General features: G+C 43.8%; 1 protein-coding gene across 8 annotated transcripts in view; it reads left to right on the plus strand.

The window, feature by feature from the left end:
- Myo16 (myosin XVI) overlaps window positions 1-23291 on the plus strand; it is a 509596-nt gene that overhangs the window by 408334 nt on the left and 77971 nt on the right. For all 8 annotated transcript variants that reach the window (XM_031339016.1, XM_031339015.1, XM_031339017.1 and 5 more), the window contains 2 exons: window positions 735-837; window positions 21649-21745. In XM_031339016.1, coding sequence (XP_031194876.1) covers window positions 735-837; window positions 21649-21745 — 200 coding nt within the window. The remainder of the gene's footprint in view (window positions 1-734; window positions 838-21648; window positions 21746-23291) is intronic.

A 23291-nucleotide genomic window follows, 5' to 3' on the forward strand; every position in this document is an offset into this window, starting at 1 on the left:
TCCACCCCTCCCTCCCTCTCTCCACCCCTCCCTCCCTCTCTCCACCTCTCTCTCCCTTTCTCCACCCCTCCCTTTAGTGCCATTTTGCTTATGTATCAAGTTACATAACTTAAGCACAAAGTATTTAGATAAATTTAATGACCAATATAACTTTTTAAATGTTTGAAAAAGCTATGGGAAACCACTCTACCTCTCTAAGTCTCAGGTAACAAATGGGACTCAAAGATAATGTCTAAAAATAAAAATGTCCCTTGAGAATTTAAAATACTAAATATATAGGGAAGAAGCCATTCTATCTCCCTTGAAATAAGAATTGTCACTGTTTTAATATTTCTTTACTGCAAACTATCTAAATCTTTCCTCAAGTAGTAAGTTGAAAGATGCTTGGATTTTTTTTTTTTAAAGATGGTTTCTTTATACCAGGCCAAGCTAAATATTTAAATGGCAACTACTAGATTAATTTTATTCTCTTCCAATTTTCTGTGAATAAGTGGTTTGTGTCATGGTGTGACAGCGCTACATATAAGTTGAAAGTATAGTTAACTCATTTTAAATATAATTTTGTAGTAGAAGGTAGGGGTTATTCACACTTGGCTGGTATGTACCTAGTCAATGAGATATTTAAGGATTTTCAGATAAAATAAAAGAATCTCAGAAATGGTGTGATCAGCCAGCCCTGTTGAATCTTATCATCCGCCCGATGATCATTTATTCTTGTGCTTGTGCCCCAACAGATACGAGCCACTGGCTTCTGTTCTTCTGGGTGAGAAGAAGGGTCAGCCTGCTGAGGAGAGGTGTCGGCTTGTTCTCCAGCGGTGTAAACTACAAGGTTGGCAGGTTAGTGCCTACAGACTATGAAAATAGACGGCTGGGGTTTTAAAGGGGTGAGTCACGGCGGTAGCCACCCGCCTTCCTGGCAAAAACAAACCCCCTTGATATGTTTGGCAAGGCCCAGCACTCTGCATGCTCGATGGAAATATGTCACTCTGTGTGATTTATGGGTTTTAGCGCCATGGAGGCAACATAAGAGGCGACCCACTTGGCTTAATTCATGCCTGCTCACTCACACTTTATAAAACATCTAAGATGTGCCCCTATTGGTCACCTTTCCAGCTCTGTGACAAAGGACCTGAGGTAGACAGAGGGTAAAGAGAAAAGGTTGCCTTGACTTACAGCTTTGGCCCATGGCCCAGTGGGACTATTGTGTTTGAGCTTCTACAGCCTGAGCATCACACAATGTACGTGTGTGAATAAAGACAGATTATGGTGTGGATGAAGGAGAGGGGAAGAGGAGAGAGGGAGGATGGAAGGGACAGTTCAAACTGGCCATCGCATGACACCCAGGAAGAACAGGAGAGGAAAGGAAGAGAGAGGAAGAAACAAGAGGGAGACCCCATGGGTCCCCAGTGTCTCCTACTTCAAGGGTGAATCACAGCCCCGGTGACCCAACTTCCTCTCTCTGCAGTTCAGTAGCCACAGGTGAGGAGGACCCAAGCCTTCACCACTTGAGCATTTAGGAGGCACATAAGATCCAAACTATATAAGGAGACGAACTCAGAAAACCCACAGAGTAAAGAAACAGTCTGGAGTGAAACAAACTGTTTGTACTGGAGCGGGGCCTGTGGGCTGGGGCGGGGGGAGCTGCTCATGAACCCCGCTCCAGTTTCTCTTTACTCTGTCTCTCAGCCACCTCACAGTGAAACCGCTGCTCTCTTTGAGCACTAACAAATGGCCAAGCTTTGAGTCCCAGACCTTCTCCCTGTGCCCTGTGTTGCACATGAAGTGGCTCACAGGAGCCCACAGCAGCAATTACAGGAAAGAAATAACTTAAGGCAAACTAACATGGGGCACCCCACTAGAGATGAAAGAGTACGTTAAATGACATCAAGAGAGCATCCTTGGCTGGCTGGAGGAAAAGGGGCTTTGAGTGGAGAATGAAGTCCTGGATAATGGGTACTCCTTGGAGGTCAAAGATGACACTGGATGAGAGGGGGAGCTTTTGTGAGGCCTATGTCACTGCAAGATGACCTCGGGTTCAAAGTCAATTGTTCTTCTCTGAGTACAAGTGCAGGTTCCTTGATGGGGTGACCATGGGGGTGCTGTTTCAGAAGCAGGGGGGAGCAGATGGCTGCACATGTCAGAATGTGTCTGAGAACGGTGTGACCTACATGTACCCATCAGAGAAAGTGTCACAGGGACACTCATCTATGACCAAGAGCAAAGAAGACAGGGCTCAGGCTGGGGGGAGTCACGACTTCACCCTCCGCACCACCCAGGCTCCTTCTTTGTTTTCTTTCTTCCTTTTCTTCTTATTTAATCTTGATGGAAGTCAGACTTTGTCACAGTCTGAGGGAGGACGCTTACTCACACTGGGTTGTCATGGTTGCACGTCGGTGCTGAGACTGGATTTAAAAAGGAAGAAATTACTAACCCAGAGTGATGTCAGCTCCCTGCTCTGGAACCTGAGACATCAGTGTGAGCTCCACAGAGAATATGGTTTAGCAAGATCGTGGGGAGCTGAGGTCATTTCCGCTTAATCAGTGCTGGGAATTTTAAATAGGTAATTGTAGAATAGTGGTTTAAGAATAGCATGATGTAAAAGGTTTCAGGGTATGTAATGTTTCAGTAAAGAATACTCGCTGGTGTTCACTGGTGTGTGTGTGTGTGTGTGTGTGTGTGTGTGTGTGTGTGTGTGTGTGTTCAGACACAGAGAGAATCTGAGACACTGCTCCCAGTAGGGAAGTTACTGTCAGTACTAATACCCAATCAGGATTCCCAGTGTGTAGGTTGGTACCAATCATGGGAGGAAGCTGGGATGCACATTAATGCATGCTGGTTGGCATCCGTGTTTCCAGATCTGTGGCCAGGATGGGCTACTTGGCATCGCAACAGAAGATAGTATTAAATTGAAATCCACATTAGTACTTTTAAAAATGAAAATCAAATATATTTTAATAGGAAAGAATTTTCATCTCATCACACAAATATATTTTCTCCTTACTTAAAAAAAGATTTATTTTTCTTGTATGTGTATTTGTAGGTACTTACATATATGTACATCACATACATGTCTAGTTCCAGCAGAGACCAGATTTAGGCACTGGGTCTCCTAAGCCTAAAATTACAGATAGTTGTGAGCTACCATGTAGGTGCTAGAGCTCAAACCCAGAAATTCTTCAAAAGCAGCAAGTGCTCTTAATTGCTGAGCTATCTCACTAGCCCAGCCTGATTTTTTCCCCATACAAGAAAATTGAAAATACAAGAAGGAGGGAACTAAGGAGGGGTGTTTATGTGTGTCAGAGAGAGACAGACACACACACAAAGACAGAGAGAGATGCACAAAGAGAGACAGAAACAGAGAGGCATAGAGAGACACAGAGCAAGACAGAGATACGAACACACAAAGACAGACAGAGAGAGAGAGAGAGAGAGAGAGAGAGAGAGAGGAGAGAGAGAGACAGAGAGAGAGACAGAGAGAGAGACAGAGAAAGAGACAGAGGCAGACACACACATACACACACACACACAGAGAGAGATAGAGAGAGAGACACAGAGACAGAGAGAGAGACAGACACACACATACACACACACACGGAGAGAGAGACAGAGAGAGACAGACACACACATACACACACACACAGAGAGAGAGAGAGACAGAGAGAGAGACAGAGAGAGACAGAGAGAGAGACAGAGAGAGAGAAAGAGAGACAGAGAGAGAGAAAGAGAGAGAGAGTTTCCCCTAAGTATATCTGCTAATGAGTTCTGCATTCTCTAATTAGGGAAGACAAGTTTCCTTCAGTCTTTTCAAGGGGAGACATCTACATTCTTCCTGCTGCAAGATGAGTAGTTGATATCACAGAAATAATGCTTATTTATATTTTACTTCTAAGTTAAACAGACAATCACTTATGTTAAATACTCAGTTATTTCTGATATAGTAACCAGAATCTTCTGGTTCAAAAGCAAAGTGTATGTTTGAAATGTGCTGTTGTTACAAGAGGTTCCACCACTGAATCTATTCTGGGGTGTGAATCGGTTCAGAAATTAAGTAAAGTTTAGTAAGGGGCTGCTGCAGGACAGAGGAGCCAGGACAGCAATGGGAAGCTTATGTACCTGAAACCTGGCTCCCAGACTGTGAAGGCACAGGGAGGTGACATTCATCACTGGATAACTTGTCAACATTAAATTAATGGTTATTTTCCCACATCTTTAAAAGGAGCACTATAGAGTAGAGGGGTCTGGAGTCATTTTTACATCCCATGAACCCATGCAAGGTGTTAGCAAGGAATTAAACTCTCTTCACTAAAATATCATACTATTTTAGTTTTTTAAGTTAATGTGTATATATATGTGTGCCTAAGTGCATGTGCCACTGAGCTGCAGAGGCCAGGAGAAGCTGTCAGATCAGATCTACATGCAGTCGTGAGTCACCTGATATGAGTGTGGGGAGACAAACCTGTGTGTCTGCTGTAAAAGCACCAGGCACTCTGAACCACTGAGCTGTCCCTCCAACCCCTACGAGTTTATTCTTTTATTGTCACTAGAGTCTCTTGGAGACTCAGTGGCTTTTGTCATCTGTCCTTAACATCAATCAGACCCGCAGTAGTCAGCCATAAGTCTTCAGAGCGGGGCATCAGCTTTATGGTGCTTGTGTCTGCTTTCTCACAGAATCTCATGAGCACCAAGCCTCCTCCTGATTCACGGTGTCAGAGCTTAGGGGCTGTTAGGTTTGTTTTCCTGTTGAGAGAGAAATGGAGGAAGTCAGAGAGGATAGCATGAGGAAGGCTAGAGGTGGGGGAGGGAGTGCAGAGAGTTAGGTGAGGACATACACTCGGTTTATTGAATGTCATTGGACGATTGTCAGGAAGTGAGGAATTTGGGGCAAATAGCCAGTTCCCTTCATCTGCGTGTTGTGAGGTGACCACTCAGCACTTTCTCCATTTTATCGACTTTTAGCCTAAGAGCCTCTCTGTGGAAAAGAAAAAAGTAGCCACAATATAGAAGTGAGGATGCTTATCCCCAGAGATTGGCTGCTGGATCAGCATCCTCCCTGAATCTGGGGATCCAACTTCTATTCACCTCACCTTCTCTGAGACCGACTTAGAGTCTGCCTCAGCCACCTTCTTGCATTTGGCTTGATTTCTGTCTTTTGTGACAGCCCTGCAGAATCATTTTGTCCAGGGTTCAGAACTTGAAAGGGACAGATTGTGCTTAATTATAGAGCTTTGATCTCAGGCAGTCTGCTGCTTGCAGCTGGTGTCTTTCTGTGCTTATAATTCACTGGGCAGATGAGGGAATACCTAGTACCACTCCTTGTTGCAGGCTAGCTCTGAAGGAGTCCTTTGAGCCCAGAGCATTGCCCCTGCAGTAACACCCAGCTTTTGCCTGAGCATTGCAACTAGACCTAGGATCACAGTTCTGAGAATAGGGAACCACCAGGGATATACACTGGGTACTTCAGGAAGACACAAAATTGTGAATTGTCAAATTGGGTCACAACAGAAAACTAGCACACATTATGTAGGAAGCTGTCTTAGAGGGGAGCCAAGTGGTATTTTGCTATATGTATGCTTATAAGGAATATATTGACCCATCAAGTCTGTGCTGAAAAATGTCCATACAATGCATAAAGTAACCTATGCACAGTTTAAGCATAGACTATTCCAAGTAAGGCCAAATTTTGTTGCGAATCTCTGTAAAAGCTATAGGTGGTTCCACAGGTTCTGACTTTCCAGTCTGTAGTTCCTATTGTGACTCTCACACATACATCCTCTTACTGCACCAGAAAAGGTCAGCTTTCTTTTACAGCGAGAGCCGGTAAATACCAGTTCTGGCAAACTCCCCCACAGTACTGTCCCCTGAATACTCAGAATCACTACCCTTACATAATGTGGCTTTATTTCAAAGAAAGGGGAAGAAAATCAGGACATAGTGGGAGGGAACCTTCTTGTTGGTGGTTTCCTATTCATGTTTAACACAGAACGTCATGTTTAAAACGCCAGGAACTGGGGGCTGAGAGACAGCTCATCCGTTAAGAGCACTTGCTGCTTTCCAGAAGGTTTGCTTTTAATTCCCCTCACCCATGGGGCAGCTCATGAACATCTCTAACTCCATTTTCAGAGATCCAGTGTCTTCTTCTCATCCCAGTGGGAGTCAGACAAGCCAGTGGTATACAGACTCATATGCGGGCAAAATGCCAAGGACTTAAATAAGTCAAATACATATGCACACACACACACACACACACACACACACACACACACACACACACACGACTATGGGGCCACAATAGCTAAGAGCTGTTCTTGCAGAAGAATCAAGCTTGTCATCTAACACCCACATCATGAGGAGCACAGGCTCCTATAACTCCAGCTCCAGGGCCTCTGACACCCTCTTTAAGTTTCCATGGGCACTGAACATGGGTGGCACACCATATATACATACATACATGCATGCATACATACATACACACACATGCACACACTCAGGCACATATACACACATAAAATAACTCTTAAATATTTGTGTATGTGTATATGAGCATGCATGAATGTGTGTGTGTATGTGTGTGTATGTGTGTGTGTGTGTGTGTGTATGTGTGTGTAGCTACTCAGAGACATACTCTTATGTGCAAGGCAGAATTTGAGTACCAGTGTCCTTGATAAGAGGAATGGAAGTTAGTAGAAATGATCTGAGTAGGATCTTCATGACTGTCTCCAAGCCTTGGTTTCTTCTCACGAGATGTATTTTTCTTTACTAAACAAAGAGTTCATGAATTGCTTATTTGTGTGTAGTGTAAACCCAAATAGACTTAATTAAGTCGTAGTTTTAAATGAGTCATTGAACCATCCTTGATTTGTAATATAATTATTTATTATTGCAATATTATTTCATTTGTTGCGATATGTTCACTTTTCATTCAATGTTACTTTGGGATAAATTTGATGCAACCAGTCTATAGTTACATACCCCCAAGGAGATGCCCCACCAGCAGACATTAGACAGCACCCCCCCAAGGAATAATCTTTTCCTTGCTCTTTCATTTCTGTAAAATGAAAACCTCTGAAACTAATTCTAAGTGGAAAAATAAGCGGTATAATCTGATTTTCACACGTTTTATATGCATCAACTGGTTATAGTGTTTTCTTCTGTGTTGTGATTTGAATGCTATATTCATTTCTCTGCCATCTGGAGGAATGGAGGGTGGAGAAGCAGATCTGTCGGCGTGTTCTGGGATGCCGAGCCGGCACTGCGAGCCACAGGGAGTCAGGCTGGAGTGGCCTTGCTCCCTCTCAGAACGCTTTCGTTTGGGTGGAAGGAAGGAAGGAAGGAAGGAAAGAAGGAAGGAAGGAAGGAAGGAAGGAGAGGGGCACCCAGTGCAGCCTTGGAAATAGGTCCCAGGATGTTGTCCCCAGAGGCAGTGTTGATTTTAGAGTCCAACCTCAGAGGCAGTGTGTCATCCAGTGGTAGGAAAATACACTGGAGACAGGATGCTTCTGGGGTCCTCTGCAAGATCCTGCAGATGGAAGCAAGAAACGCAATGGGAACGTCACCTTCACCTCAACTCCCTGAGCAATGGGACAACATTGTGTGTGTGTGTGTGTATCTGTATGTGTATGTGTGTGTCTGTGTGTATATCTGTGTTTGTCTATGTGTGTGTGTCTGTGTGCATGTCTATGTATGTGTCTGTGTGTGTATCTGTGTGTGTGTATGTGTCTGTGTATATCTGTGTGTATCTGTGTGTGTCTGTGTGTGTCTGTCTCTCTCTCTCTCTCATTCTACATGTGTAAGATAGGGAGAGACACAGAGAGACAGAGAGTGAGAAACTCCAAGAAGCAATAAATTTCATTCATAGAAACCAAAATATATATATAACATATTTGATCATACTCACACAAATGTATCCCTCTAACTCTCTCAGATGCCCCCAACTTTCCCAGGCCTCACCTCAATCAAACTTTTTGTCCCTCCTTCTTTATGGTTCATTAACTTCAGTTTGTTATAACCATATACTTAGAGTTTAGGGCCCCACCCTTAAAGAAAACAATCTGTCCCATCCCTAGAGGCCGTCGATGGTTGGTCTCTCAGCTATAAGGGTTCTTGTGCCATGCTGGCATGGTGACTGGCTTGGTGACTAGCTTGGTATTGTGCATGTATTGTATAGGTAACCACAGCTGTGTGAGTTTGTGAGTACTGTCATCCTCAGGAGACATATTATTCTCATAGTAGTCCCTCTCTTTTTCTATGATGGTCCCTAATCCTCAGGCAGGGGTGTAGTCCAGAAGGGCGTGACCAGAGAGATGTGATCCAGACAGTGTGACCCAGAGAGGCATGGTCTAGAGGGGTGTTATTCAGAGGGGAGTGGTCTAGATGGGCATGATCCAAAGGGGTGTGATCTAGAGAGATGTTATCCAGAAAGGTGTGGTCCAGAGAGGTGTTATCTAGAGGGGTGTTATCCAGAGAAGTGGGTGTGGTCCAAAGAGGCATGGTCAGAGGGGTGCGGTCAGTCAGAGGGGGCATGGTCCAGAAGGGTGTGGCTGAACTATGGTCACTCATTCTCTGCACTCAGACAGTCATGAGTTTCTGTGTTAACTCCTGCCCACTGCACAAAGAAACTTCTCTGATGGGGACTGAGCACACATTTCCACCTGTGCGTGTTCACTAACCACAACAAAACACTTCTGCAGCCATCCTTTCTCTGTCACCACCTTCTTCATGAGACTTGACAGAATGGCCCACATTTCCTCTGTGTCTGAGATACATGACTTTAAAGGATTCACCCGAGCTGTGCTGAGAACAGCAAGAGGGGCATTTACCATAACATTAAATAAAATCAGCTGGATGAAGGATTTATTACTTCATTAATCTAAAATAGTACAGTAGGGAGATGATCATGGAAGGAGAAGCAAAGACACTGTTCAAGTTTTAACCAACCTGCTTTAAAAAAAAAAAAAAAACATGTTTCAGGATGAGGCAGTTGTGTTAGGGCCCTCAGCTCTTATTAGTACAATAAATTAATGGTTTATAACCTTTATTTTATCACTCTAGGAGCACTTCATAAATCGTCTGTAACTGTGAGCCAGAAAATAGCCTATAAAGTGACTTTTTCAATTCCTCTTCCTTCTCTGGAATTAACAGTGTGGAGAAGAGTCAACATTAGAGATTTAAGCATCTCTCTAAAAAGAGTGTTCTAACCAGCTCACAGGCACTCACATCTCATTCCCTCTGTCTTAGCTGGGGTTTGACTGCTGTGAACAGTCACCATGAACAAGGCAACTCTTAAAAGGACAACATTTAATTGAGGTTGGCTTAGAGGTTCAGAGGTTCAGTGCATTATCATCAAGGTGGAAGCATGGCAGCATCTGGGCAGGCATGGTGCAGGAGGAGCTGAGAGACCTACATCTTCATCTGAAGGCTGTTAGTGGAAGACTCACTTCCAGGGTCTTAAAGCCCACACCCACAGTGACACACCTCCTCCAACAAGGTCACACCTTCTAATAGTGCCACTCCCCGGCCAAGCACATACAAACCATCACACCCTCCTTTCTCATATGCAGAATGCTTACACACCTGCACACCCACAGTACACATAGACATGGATGCTCTGTTATAGAACAATATGTATTCTTGATTTTTTAAACAAATGTAAAGGACATTCAGGAACCCTTAGGAAGGACCAGTATAGATACCTGGGGACTGTCACACTGGGTTTTGATCTCAATGATTCTCACACTTTTCTATTATGAACTTTGTAAAGACAGAGAGTATGCCTGTTTCTTGTATGTTTTCTCAGTGACACAGCCCTTTAGCTGATTGGCTTACAGTAGCACAGAAACCTAAAAGATTAAATAGAAACTACCTATGCTTGTGCCTAACTTTCCCTCTCTGTTCATTCAAACTGTCTATTGAGCATGCTTATTTTCCTGAATTTATACAAAGTAAAGATGATGGCTTACAGTCCAGGAAGGGAAAGATAGTCAAGAGTTAAGCAGCATGTATCAGAGAAGGAGCCGTAGTGGGAAAGAAGCAAGGACACAGTGTCAGAAGATCAGAAGACATTAGTTTAGACAGGGCAGTGGAGGCCATGAAACAGTTTCTGTGTAGTTCCCAGGCTGCAGGGTGACAAGGAGCCAGCAGTGAGATGGGGCATGTTAGGAGTGCCCAGGGGAGGAAGTGAATGGACAACATGGAGTGAAGGTGGCCATGCAGAACTGGTAGTGGTGCACGATGGGAAAAGCCCCACCTACCAGCTGAGAGGACAGGTGAGATGGCTTCAGCAGGGACTCATAAGCTCTACCTTTGAATTAATCACCTCAAGTTGTTGTTTTCTACAAGTGTTTCAGAGCACTTGTTATACACCATGAACTACAAGAAAAAAAAATATATATATGTATGAAAACAAACCCTTGGGTTTTCTCATGAGAGGCTGGAGAGAGGTGTACTGACCAGTTTTCTGTGTCAACTTAACACAAGCTGGAGTTATCACAGAGAAATGAGCTTTCTTTGGGAGATGCCTCCATGAGATCCAGCTGTAAGGCATTTATTCAATTAGTGATCAAGGATGGGAGGGCCCTTTGTGGGTGGTGCCATCCCTGGGCTTGTAGTCCTGGGTTCTATAAGAAAGCAAGCTGAGCAAGCCAGGCGAAGCAAGCCAGTAAGCAGCACCCCTCCAAGGCCTCTGCATCAGCTCCTGCCTCCAAGTGCCTGCCCTGTGTGAGTTCTTGTCCTGACTTCCTTTGGTGATGAACAGCAATGTGGAAGTGTAGCTAAATAAGCCCTTTCTTTCCAACTTGCTTCTTGGTCATGATGTTTGTGCAGGAATAGAAACCCTAACTAAGACAGGAAGCTAGTGATATGGTGGTCTGATTTATGCTTTCAATGTGTTTATGTGGCAACAAGAATAGATCAGAGACACCAGCAAGCAGACTGATGCTTGTGCCATAGGCCAGTGGAGGAACAGCAGAGGCTGGGAAGAGGGGGCAGGTAAGGGAGTACAGAGAGCAAGAGGTCACTTTCTACAACTGCAATATACACACTTATAAAGTTACAGGCATAAGATGGAGTTCTGAATATCAGCATATCAATAGAGTTAAGGAACTTGTTGTTAAGGCTTGGCCCTTAACAAGTATATACTGCATTTAAAAAAAAAATCACGAGTGACACCCCAAAAGAGAGCAGAGACCATGAATAGAATATAACTCAAAAAAAAAAAAAAAGTCACAACTAACATGCCACCTGATATGTTTTGGGGAAATAAGAAAGCAATGTAAGTAGTTTTGAATCTCTAAAATTGTGGTGAATAATATAAGGCCAGACACCAGGAAGAAATGCCAAGGATATTTGTGTTTTTAGAAGTGAGCCAAGCATCAAAGCACAGTATGGCAGGACCATGGCGGGTACTAAGAACAGGCTCCCAATGGTGTACACATAGCCTAGTGACTGAAGTGGTTTTAGTGGTATTAGTCGCCACTGGGGCACCAGCCTAGTGTCTGTGGTTGCTTTAGTATTGTCCCCACTGGGGCGCCATACTAGCTTCTTTTGACAGTGACTCTCACCTTCCTCTGGGGAGGGGACCATTACCTATGCCATTTAGGCCTGCGTTTGGAAAGTCAAACATGCTCCCTAAAAAATAAAAATAAAAAAAACACTGGATCTAGTGCACTGTCCTCTGCTGTTTGGGGTGTGTGGTCTTGCCTGGCCCTTGTTGGTCTATGCCTTTAGGAATGGGATACCTTCATGAGCATTCTTGTTATACTGATACCATTTGCATAATGAAATAAGATATAGGCTTACAAGGTGACTAATCTACTAGTGGGCTCAAAACAGTAGTTCAGTTCATCACTGCCTGTTCTGCAGACACTCTGTCCTAGGTGAGAGCAACTAATTTGGTCTAACATATAATCACATGTAATTCAAGTTAAACTATCTTCTTCAGATACCACACTATATAGTACCCTGTCAGATGTGTGTAGTTGTATCTTTTCTATGTTGGAGTGAAACTTCAAGAGCAGCCTATTTATAACAAAGAGAACTTGCATTTTGTATAAATTTATCCTTGAGCATGTTTCAAAGTACATTCAGACATTCAAAACTAGACTGTACATAAAAACATTTCTGCTTAGTAGGTTTCCAAAGCTACCATGAAAATGTAATATGTTGAGCTTTTTATAGTATAATTAATATATATTTATATGTATTATGAAAATGGTGGATGTCCTTCAAAAGAGCCAAGCAAAGCATTAAGGAAGAAAACCATGAGAATTCAGCCTGGAGAGAAGAGAGTTGAGAACAGTAGTCACTTCTCTGAGCATCTGGAAATTGTGGACCACATTCTACATGCCAGGTGGTCTCAGAAATGATCATGAGATAGTGGATTTGTACAGGCGTGTGTGTGTGTGTGTGTGTGTGTGTGTGTGTGTGTGTGTAGGGTATATAGGTCAGAAATGGTGGGAGGCCGTGTAGGACAGCTGGGAAGATTTTATAAGCAAAGTACCCTTGTGATACAAGGAAGAAAAAGCCAGAGAGAACTGAAATGGTGGGATGATCACAGTGTACCAATGAGTTGTGAGGTTTAGAGAGAGATAGGTACCAGCACACAGTGTGGACTCTTTATAGTACAGGCACACAGTGTGGGTTCTTTATGGTACAAGCACACAGTGTGGACTCTTTATGGCACACAAAGAATTCTGGGCTTTGGAGGATGCTTTTGATGGGAAGAGTTGACCTGGTGAGCACAGAAACTGATCTGCATAGTGAAAATAGAACGGCATTTTACAGGAGCACAATGACATTCTCAGATCTGCAGGAAAAATAACAAACCCAACTGGGGGCCTCTGCAGACAGAGGGAGGTAGAGAAGAGCGAGCCTACTATTTACATCAGCACAGAGGAGCAATATGTTTAAGCTAGGATCAAGTTGACATTGATGGGGCCTTCTTACAATACCAGGACACTTTCTGAAATCTTAACATCTCAGTAAAAGCAGATAACTACTTTTAATGCAACTGTATTTTTATCATGTCATAAAACATGAAGTAATAACTAAAATAGTAGATAGTTTTAGATCAAGGAAAATTAGAAATTTTAAAGGTTGAATAGGATCGTCAATAATAAAAATCAAATGTTTTGTTTGAAGCAAAGAAACTCATCTCCAATAAGATATTTCTCGTTAAAATATAATCTATACAAATAGCATACTCCAATAATTATAGACATAGAAATAAACACACATTACTGAACACAACACTCACAAAAGCAGTGAATCATTCACTAAGGACTGTGTGTCTAAGCATCCGCCCCTGCTGGTATATAAAGATTCCTCACATCAGCTTTCTGCTTCAGAGAATGAGTAGGAAGCTGAAACGACAGTAAATAGCCTCTCTCACACAGGAGGAAAAAGGGCTCACTCTTAGAGAGAAATAACCATGCTGCAGAGGGCTCTGAAGGCAAATCCAAGGGTTTACATGTTGGATTGCCGCCTACCTGGAGCCACCAAAGTTTCCGAGAGATGAGTAAGTTCAAAGCAGTTTTCAAGAGCATTCAAGAGTATTAAAAAAGTTAGTATTCAAGTTGACTCCAAGAGCAGGCTGGGAATTGGGACAAAGTTAGATGGAGGACTTTGGTCAAAGTTAGTAAATGCTAGAAGGAATGGCCCTGGGAATATGAGATGTGTTTTCTTTGTTCTTGAACCATATTAGACACGTTTCATAAAGGAAAACACAAAGTTTAAACATATGAAATAGTTTTGTTAAGATTTGTTCTAAATGAATTATTTAAGTCATTGGACTTTTCAAACTATTAGCCATTAAACAGGACCTGAAGTAAAGCTGTAAACAAGCTTGGTTATACCTTGGGCTTCTGTCTTCAGGAATAAGTAGTTGATGATATATCTGCTAAGTCCTCAAAAGAAACAGCCTGTGTGCATGGATGAAAGCTGTGTGGGAGAAATGACGTGTGTACATATCTTGGGATGGAGGTTCTTCAGGGACATCCATAATGTGGTCCTTTCACTCACTGAGGTGGGAATGCAGGATATGAGCTTAATTCCAGAAGAAAATGTAGAAGATGCCTGTCTGGAAATATGAAATCTATTGTGTACCTTTGGCAACAAGTCCCCTAGGCCTGGACTCAGCCATTCCAACAACCTATAGATGTACTAGTCATCTGTGATGGAAGCTTTGGGATAAAGAACTCATCAGGGAGTATAGACATGTGAGGACTAGTCTGGAGAACTATGAGGATACAGAATATCAGACAAAGCCTATGGCCAACACTGACATGGCGGTGGCAGACAGAGGATGGGGCCACGGAGCCTACAGCAGAGGGGAAGCTTCAAGAGTGACCTAGAATCTGACAACAGAGCATGTAGCATGCAGTCAGTGGACCAACATCACGGCAGCCTCCAGCTGATGGAGACATGAAGTCACAGGCTCCATCCCAACCTGTAGAGCCAGACCCACCTTTCAAGATGCTCAAGGGATGAATAAGCAGACTGAAACTTTGGACCATGGTTTAGTGTTTTACTCTGGAGCCCAGAAAGCTCAGACTAATCACCTCTCTGACACCAGCTCTGTCTATCATCTGTCTCTTCTTCTCCTAGACCATGTGAAATACAGAGATTCAACTAGGCAAGGTCTATAGGCTAAACCTGCATGATGTATGGACAGTCCCTCTTGTGGTCTGAATACAGTGGCTTCTATTAATCCTCTCTGTAGACATACTTCCCCTCATAGTGTCATTTCTAAACAACTTTTCTGTATCACCTGTGTGTAGCCAGAGTCCTTCCTGCATCCTTTAACTGGCACACCCTTTCTTTTGGTCAGGCAGAGACTTAGGAACCCTACCATTCTTCTTTAGCTTACCCACAGGAGAAGCAGTTATTCACTGTGCTGTCAGGTACAGGAAGTGAGTGAGCTAAATTGGTTCACATTTGGGGATTCATACAATGGATTTGTCTTCTTCAAGTCACAGGAATTCATGGACATTCAAAGGGTGATGTTGCTTCAAATGCTGTAAGATTAGCTCTGTGAGTAAGATTAGGTCCATGCTCATTTTTCTTCATCAAGGCAGAGAAAAGTGTGACTCACATGAATTGTCCCAGTTATATATTTCACATATCTTTCTACTTTACATATTTTCTCTCATAAGATCTATTACAAAGTACTGCCAGAAACACACTGGCTCCTAAAATTGCCCCCAAGGAACAAGGAGAGCTTCACAGGATTCCTTGTTACCTCCATTCTAATACAGCCCCCATACCACCCACAGCACTGTTCCTGTGTTTATCTGCCTCCACAGCCCGAGAAAAAGTTCCCAAGAACTGGAACAATAATAGGAGCTTTAGAAGTCATCAATGACAATCTTGTTTAATTCTCTAAAATCTGTCACTTCAAAGCAAAAATATCCTAATGCTTTCCCGAGGAGCATCCTGATGGTATCAAAGCAAAAATAGCCTAATGTCTTCCTGAGGAGCATCCTGATAGCATGATTCACAGATGCCTTGCTCTTACGGTGGTCGGAGTGACATGAGCATTTTTGTCTCAGATAAGAACACTGTGGCTCCAAGCCCTCTTTGTGTCTAGCTAGTGAGAGGTAGCCTAGGCAGGAGACGTGGGACCAGACCACTCACAGTGAAGAGCTTAGCTTTTGGACTGAAATCTGTTCAGTCTTGATTTGAGATTCAATACAGCATACCACAGCAGCCAACTTTAGGACAAGAGTGCCAATCTGGGCCAGGAATCTTTACCCAGTCAGTGGTGTAAACTGGTGCTGGCCATACAGAGACCTGGCTCTCTGGATTCCTGCTGGGGTCCTTAAGCTTCTGTCCTCTGTAATCCCTGCAACATGGAAAGCAAGAGGCTACATCTAAACAATGTCTCAGGAAGAACTCCAAACGCAATACCAACAACAAACTACCAACAACAAAATAGCAACAATAAACTACCAACAACCCGCTAACTGAACTCTTTTGGTAGAGAAGAATCACCTGGTGTGAATGCAGCACCTTTTATAGACGGAATAAGTAAGAGAGACAAGAGCTGGCATTCTGTTACACAGTGACTGTGCTGAAAAAAAAAATGATTTGAGAATACTTACTACAAAAAAGTGATCAACATTTGGGAAAATTAGGATGTCCACCCTGATGTAAATATTATATTGTAAGTGTGCTTATACCCCCAAACACTGTGTGGTGTCTATAGTGTTGTATGGAATCCCTTGTGGACAGACAATTTTATACATTGATTTTTTTTTTTAATGAAAACTCAAACAGCCATCGAAATCATACAAATGCTGAAAGATGCTCCAAAGAACATCTCCAAATATTCCTAATTCACAAATGAATTACACAGCACAAAATGATGGCAGGACCATCTTTGGTTATCTGTAGAGTTTGCCCTGTACTTGACAGATATTGTAAAGTCCTCTGTCTGCTGGAAATCAGTCAACTATGTCCCAGCATTTGAATGAAGGATTTTTCAAAGCTGAGTGCAATTAAAGTAAGATCTCAGGCATTTTACAAGGGTCTGAACCTCATTGTCGGGGCTGCTTATATGTGAATTCAGACTTCTATCCTCTTTCCAGTGGCTCAGAAGCCTGGGGGTCCCTTTCCCATTCAGAGGCGATGGTCCCACGACATCAATATAGGGGCACAACTGTACCAAACACTGACCAAGGACTCTGGAGGCATGCAAGTGCTTGCCTACCCAGCATTGTTCCTTCTACCCTCACAGCTGAGCAGGCTCCCAGCTGCCCCCTCCGTGTTGTCATCCCAAGCCAAGGCTCCAGGAAGAACTCTTTTTTTCCTACATCCATACTAACTTAGCATGCAGATCTTCCTGGACCCTCCAATCCTCCTCTGCATGACCCATCTTCAGTATCACTGAATCTCTACAGAGTAGTGTAAAGAAAACCTACTCTGTACTTCAGCACACATTTAGCGTTTTTTATCTGATCTCAAAACTGTTTCCTGAAAATTCCCTATTGTGAGGCCCCATTTCCTTTTTATCCAGGATGGAGAACAGGTCAGAAAAATACTTGCCTCCCATCCTATCGGCATACCACGTGGAACGGCTTCTGTCTGCTTCTTTTTCATTCCACTCCCTCTGTTACTCTACCACCTCCTGGGCCCCATCATTTATGCTGACTCATCATCTTCACTAAGGGCTTGTTTGCAGCCTAGATGGTATTCTTTATTGCCTTCATGACCTGCCTCATACAAAATTCTACAATCTGTTGTCTCTTCTATTCTTTTCCTATCCAAATGTCCTCATTGCCATCCTTAATTCTTCATTCTTCAAGAACGTGAGCCTCTGTCCATCAGGAGATGGAATAATGGCATCCACTAATAAAAGAGTGAAGAACTGATCTCTGGATCCCTGAGGATAGGAAGGAAGGGCAATGAAGCCTCAGTGGAAATGGAGAAGCTGAGTTTTAATCCAACTGTGAAAATGAGCACTGACATCAGTTATGAAGGGTGATTGAGAGTTGACCAACAGACTAGCAGCAGATGCAGAATCTTTCTAAGCCCAAATGGTCCATCATGGCTCCACTTGCTGACTCACCCATTGCATACTCCAAAAACTCATCAGAAAAGTCTACCGTCCAGACGTTTTAAAAATTAACTTCATAAAATTCAATCCAAAATTCCAAAATTATTTCATGAATTCCCACACTTGCACACCCTTGTCCAGGTTTTTCCTACTATGCTCTTCATGGTGTGTTAACACCACCAGGAAGTTACCTTCCCTCCTCTCTGCCACACAGATGTATCTCCCAGGGCCTTACATGTCATCTTTATCTTTCACCTTCAAGAAGCCCTTGGGAAAGAAGGTGAGAATCTCCCCTGTGATCCTATCTTGATCACACCTCTAGATCCCTGTGTTCCTTCTGTGCAATGCAGTCATCAGATAGAACATTTGTTAGCAGAGTTTTCTCAATGCTAACATCCCTTAGAAAGCCATCAGCTCCCCTCAGACAAGGATCACCTACCTTCTTTCCCCAAAGCCCAGCATAATGTCCCAGATAAACTTACTTTGGTGTTTAATTGGCTTTAGGAAATAACACTCTTCATCAACAGCTGCCTTCTGCCCAAGACCCTGTGAAGGCAAAGCTGAGGGGGTAGAGTTCCCTCCTGCTGTCTTTCCCTGGTCTTCTCTAGGTGTTCTGCTCTCATGTACCAGGTCTCTCTGGGATTTCAAGCTCTATCTCATTGTGTACTGTTTAGAAGATCCCTATCCAAACTTGGTTTTGAATGGATCAATTTTCCACCATGAACTGAGTCCCTCAGACTGTGATGCAGTGAGAAAGAGCTTCCTCCTTCCGCGTGGTCATCTCACCCCGTGGTCATCTCACCCCATGGTCATCTCATGGAGTTGTTCTTCAGAGCTCAGAGCCTAGGCCAAGTGTTCTTCCTGTGCACTACCAAAGTCAGCCAACAGCTAAAGAATAAAAAGACCATGAGGTATAGAACATGGTGAGGTCAGCTGACCCCTCATCAGCCTGACACACAGATGCATCACTATTAAGCCACAGCCCTTCCCCAAGATCTCACATTAAAAACATAAATGACTTCAAAAGTCCCACAGTCTTTACAGGTTCAAACACATTAAAATTCCAGTCCTTTTAAAATATCCAGTTTCCTAAAATCCAGTCTTTTAAAATTCAAAGTTTCCTAACTGTGGGCTCCAGTAGAATTTTTTCTTACTTCAAGAGGGAAAAAATGTCAGGGCATGGAAACAGTCAAAAGCAAAGCAAAGTCAAATTCCAGTTGTCCAATGTCTGGGATCCACTCCCAATCTTCTGGGCTCCTCCAAAGGGCTTGGGTCACTTCTCCAGCTTTGCCCTCTGTAGCACTCACAGCTTGTCTTCTGGGTTCCGACTGGTTCCACTCCACTGCTGCCGCTGTTCTTAGTGGTCATCCCATGATACTGACATCTTCAAAACACTGGGGTCTCCTATTGCAACTAGGATTCACCAACAACCTTTCATAGGCTTCTCTTCATGGTGGAAGCCCCAACTTTGTTGCATGACCCCTTCAGTCCTGGACCATTGACCGCTACTAAGTCTGCACCTATGCCAATGGCCTCTCCTGGCCTCTTATAGTGCCTAGTCTCAGTTGCTCTCTATGACCCCTTCATGCCTTTAAAACCAGTACCACCTGGGTGACTAGTACACATTACCAAGTTCAGCTGCCAGCAGGAGGTACACCCTTGGCTATCTCTGGAACACAGCCTCTTTGTGCTCTCAGGAAACACTTCCCAGAAGATTTCACCTCAGTGATGCTGGTCTCCTCTTAATCACTGCTCATTTCTTAGCTCTAGTTAACCAGCATCAATTGTTCCAGTAACATAAAGGTTTCACTTCAGTGATTCTGGTATCTTGATAATCACAGCTGATTCTTTAGCTACAGTTAACCAGAACCACAGAATCTTAAATCAAACAGCCCTGACAGAGATTTTAAACTTTCCCTCTGAAGCTTCACAAGCCAGGCCTCCATCCTCTGCACTGCCTCCATCCTCTGCACTGCTCTCAGCAGTCTTATGTTCCAAGCTTCCACAGAACATACCATAGAGCTCTCAGCACTCAATTGTTTGTCTAGACCAAGCTTCTAAAGTCCTTCCATACTCCTCCCCCAAACATGGTCAGGTCTGTCACAACAACATCCTCACTCTGCTGGTATCAATTTGTCTTAGGTAAGATTTCTATTGCTTCAACAAAACACCATGACCAAAAAAAAAGCAAGTTGGGGAGGAAAGGGTTTATTCAGCTTACACTTCCAGAGAATAATCCATTATTGGAAGAAGTCAGGACAAGAACTCAAGCAGGGCAGGAACCTGGAGGCAGGAGCTGATGCAGAGGTCATGGAGGGATGTTACTTACTGACTTGCTCCTCATGGCTTGTTCAGCCTGCTTTCTTATAGAACCCAGGACCACCAGACCAGGAATGGCATGACCCACAATGGGCTGGGACCTTCCTCATTGATCTCTAATTAAGAAAATGCCCTTCAGCTGGATCTCATGGTGGTATCTCCTCAACTCAGACTCCTCTCTACGATGACTCTAGCTTCTCTTAAGTTGACACAAAAACAGCCAGTACAGTGAGGGAAAGAGAATAGCAGTGTAACTAGGGGAAACATGGATGCTGCTCAGAAGCGGCCTTCCCGTGGTGACAGCCTCAGATTCCAAGTACCTGAGAGAAAACTAAATGATGTCTGTGGCTGCTCTGCCCAGGAGCTGTTAGGAGGGGGAGCAGAGAGCTCTCTCCACTGACCTGTCTGATCATCCCAGCTGACAGGATGCAAGCTCAGGGTCACACTAAAACTGTCATTCAGTCAGAATATGGGCCACAGTTAGGAAAGACCTCACTGGGAAGCTGGAATGTACCAGGTGTGTTCAGAGGTGCTCCAGGGAAAGGCACATAGACTCCTCTAGCCAAGCATTCTGGAGGTAGGAAGCATGACCTGCAAACCTATCCAATACCTAATAGTGTAGGTACCTGTGTTAGTCTCTAGTGTCACTGATGTGTGGTGTAGACTGAGAGCTGTTGTCACTTTTATGTCCCCTACTCATGCTTGGGAGCACACAGGTTAATCTTCTTTTGTTAGTGTTAGCTGTCTCAAGTGCCGAGCTCATGACTATTATAGGTGCAGGGACCGTATTTGGTCTTTGCCTAGCAGAACAGTACTTGAAGCTCCCTCTACAAGTCCTGCTAGGACACAGCAGCATCTTTCACAGTTATCCCTACCTACTTCCCCAGATGTCTTGGAACACTTGCCTTGTGAAGGACCATGCTCACACACTCCTCTGCTCTGTTGTTCTCAGACAAGAAGTGCAACACACAGTTAAAATCATTTTTAAAATCGCATGGCTGTAGCGTGCCATTCTGGCTTTAAAGTGCTTTTCTGAGCAGCAGTTTTTACCAAAGGTACCACATGCAACCTTCGTTACCACTGGTGTGGTAGGATAAGCTCATATATTAAAGCCTGTAGTGCTTTCAATAGAAGCTGGTGTGATGCCATGCTGGAGTTCCTTTATAAAACAGAACTGTGGAGACTCGTGCATGGCACAAGTACTCTTTGTGGAAACATCTGTAAATCTGGTGCTCAGAAGTGGTTTTGTGGAGTTTCTCTATTATGCTGAAATTCATTAACTACAGAAACACAAGCACTTGGTGCATAATAACCCACAGTGCTATCGGGAGAAAGACTGAGGTGAGACAGCAGCTGGCACCATGTTTGTTTGGTCTCAGCCTGTTTGTGGGATTGTGTTTAGTGCTGCATCAGGTTCTTCCTTTGCTGTGCATGGGAAGAGCAGGAGATGAACATCACTCCAGAGAAATGAGGGGCCCTGATATGAAAGGGTTCACTGGGGCACTGCTATCTTTACACAAGGTCACGGCAAACTCCACAGAGCAACCACTGTGTTAGCAGTGGTATTTCCACACACTGGTGATGGCACACACGCTACCAGTTAACACTCTATAACAAATTGCTTTAAATTTTGATGAAATAAAATGTGCTATAAAAGAAGAAATAAATACTTTGGTTAATTTTGTTATTTGTAGTTTCCAGTTCTCCACTCTGGACCATTTTCCTCCCATCCCTCCGATGTCGTATTGCTGCTAAACATGAGCTTGCCGTTCTCATTGTAGGTGGGAGTCCACAAAGTGTTCCTGAAGTACTGGCACGTGGACCAGCTCAGTGACCTGTGGCTCCAGCTGCAAAGGAAGATTGTAACTTGCCAGAAAGGTAAGCAGCGCACATGGCACACGGGCCACTCAGACCTTTCCGGTGTGAGTTTCCAAACCACTCAGTGCACCTCTGCGTTTAACTGTCAGCAGGGTGAGCATCACGGTACACTTCCCATCCTGCTCCATGACACTACATCAAGGCAAAGTGCCTTGTGGGGTCTGGGGAAGCTGTGCTGCCAGAGTTTATTCTGTACCACTGCAGTCGGTGTTCACAGGTCTGGCATGTCTTACTGGGTTATGCTCTATATGAAATGATGTAAGCTCTCACATCAGTCATAATTTGGGGGAGGAATTGAGCATATCCTCGCCTGCATTCTGTGCCTGGCAGATTGCCAGCCGCAGTGCTCTCTTTAGGAAGCATAGGACAGTGAGATCGTGTCTGGAAATGAGCAGTGAGAAAACCCACCTGGTTCCTGGCTGCAGTCGCAGTGCAGATCCCCGAGGCACCCAGTACAGATCTCAGCTGTGCTGGGTTCCAAGAACTGGAACCAGCCAACTGCCCAAACAGCATTTCTGTAATTCTCCTTAAGCCTTGGGAAACCCTTGACTCTGTTTTCCTTTAGGGAGTGATGGCATTATTTGCTGTGACTTCTTTTATGGCTGTTGGCATCCATTTCATTATAATGTTGAGAGAAATTTAACTTTGAGTATGTTTTCTATCCAAATCTAAATGACTGCTAAAAATGAGCATCTTTACAAAACACGTTCTTCACATGAAATGGATGTAATCAGTACATGAGAAAATGGATGCGTGTGTATGTTCCTGTGTTCATGCCTGTGTAAACGCATCTGTGTGTGTGCCCATGCATGTGTGTGTGTGTGTGTCTGTGTGAGTACACATCTGTGTGTGCACATGTACATTTGTGTGTGTGCCTGTGCGGGTGTGTGAGTCTGTGTGTGAATACAAGTCTGTGTATGTGTGCACAAGCATTCATGCATGTTCGTGTGAGTATACATCTGCGTGTGTGTATGTGTGCATGTCCCTGTGTGTGAGTGTGAGTGTGAGCATGTGCGGCATCTCTTTTGTGTCAGCATGAAGGACAGAGATAAGTACCGAGTAATTTTTGTTATTACTTTCCTCCTCATTTTGTCTCTCACTAAACCTAGAACTCACGCAAGTGGCTAAGATGGCTGAATAGCAGATCCTCAGGCTCCCCTGCCTATTTTTCTGGTCCCCAGCCCTCTAACTGCCCAGTGCTCCTAAAACTAGCCTTTTCACATGAGTGTTAGGTGTCTCTAATCAGGTCTTCCTGCTTTTCTTGCACCCCATCACCATGGAGCCATCTTCTCAGCCCCTGTAAATAGGTTTTTATGTGTTCCATAGTTTAATTCATTGTAGAAAAGTACAGGAAAGGGAAGTTAGGTTATGCCAACTTTCATAATGAGCACATGTCTGGGATGTATTTGAAATTTTCTAAAACCAGGAAACCTGCTAGAAACAGGCTATGAGCCCCCTCTACTTTGTCATCCTTCCTGTGTGGATCCATTTTGCTGAAGCCTTGGGAGAAATCTCTGGTGGAGCCCCTCAATTGCTGATGATAAAA

Source organism: Mastomys coucha, unplaced genomic scaffold (assembly GCF_008632895.1).
Source record: "Mastomys coucha isolate ucsf_1 unplaced genomic scaffold, UCSF_Mcou_1 pScaffold22, whole genome shotgun sequence".
In the NCBI taxonomy this organism is placed as follows: domain Eukaryota; kingdom Metazoa; phylum Chordata; class Mammalia; order Rodentia; family Muridae; genus Mastomys; species Mastomys coucha.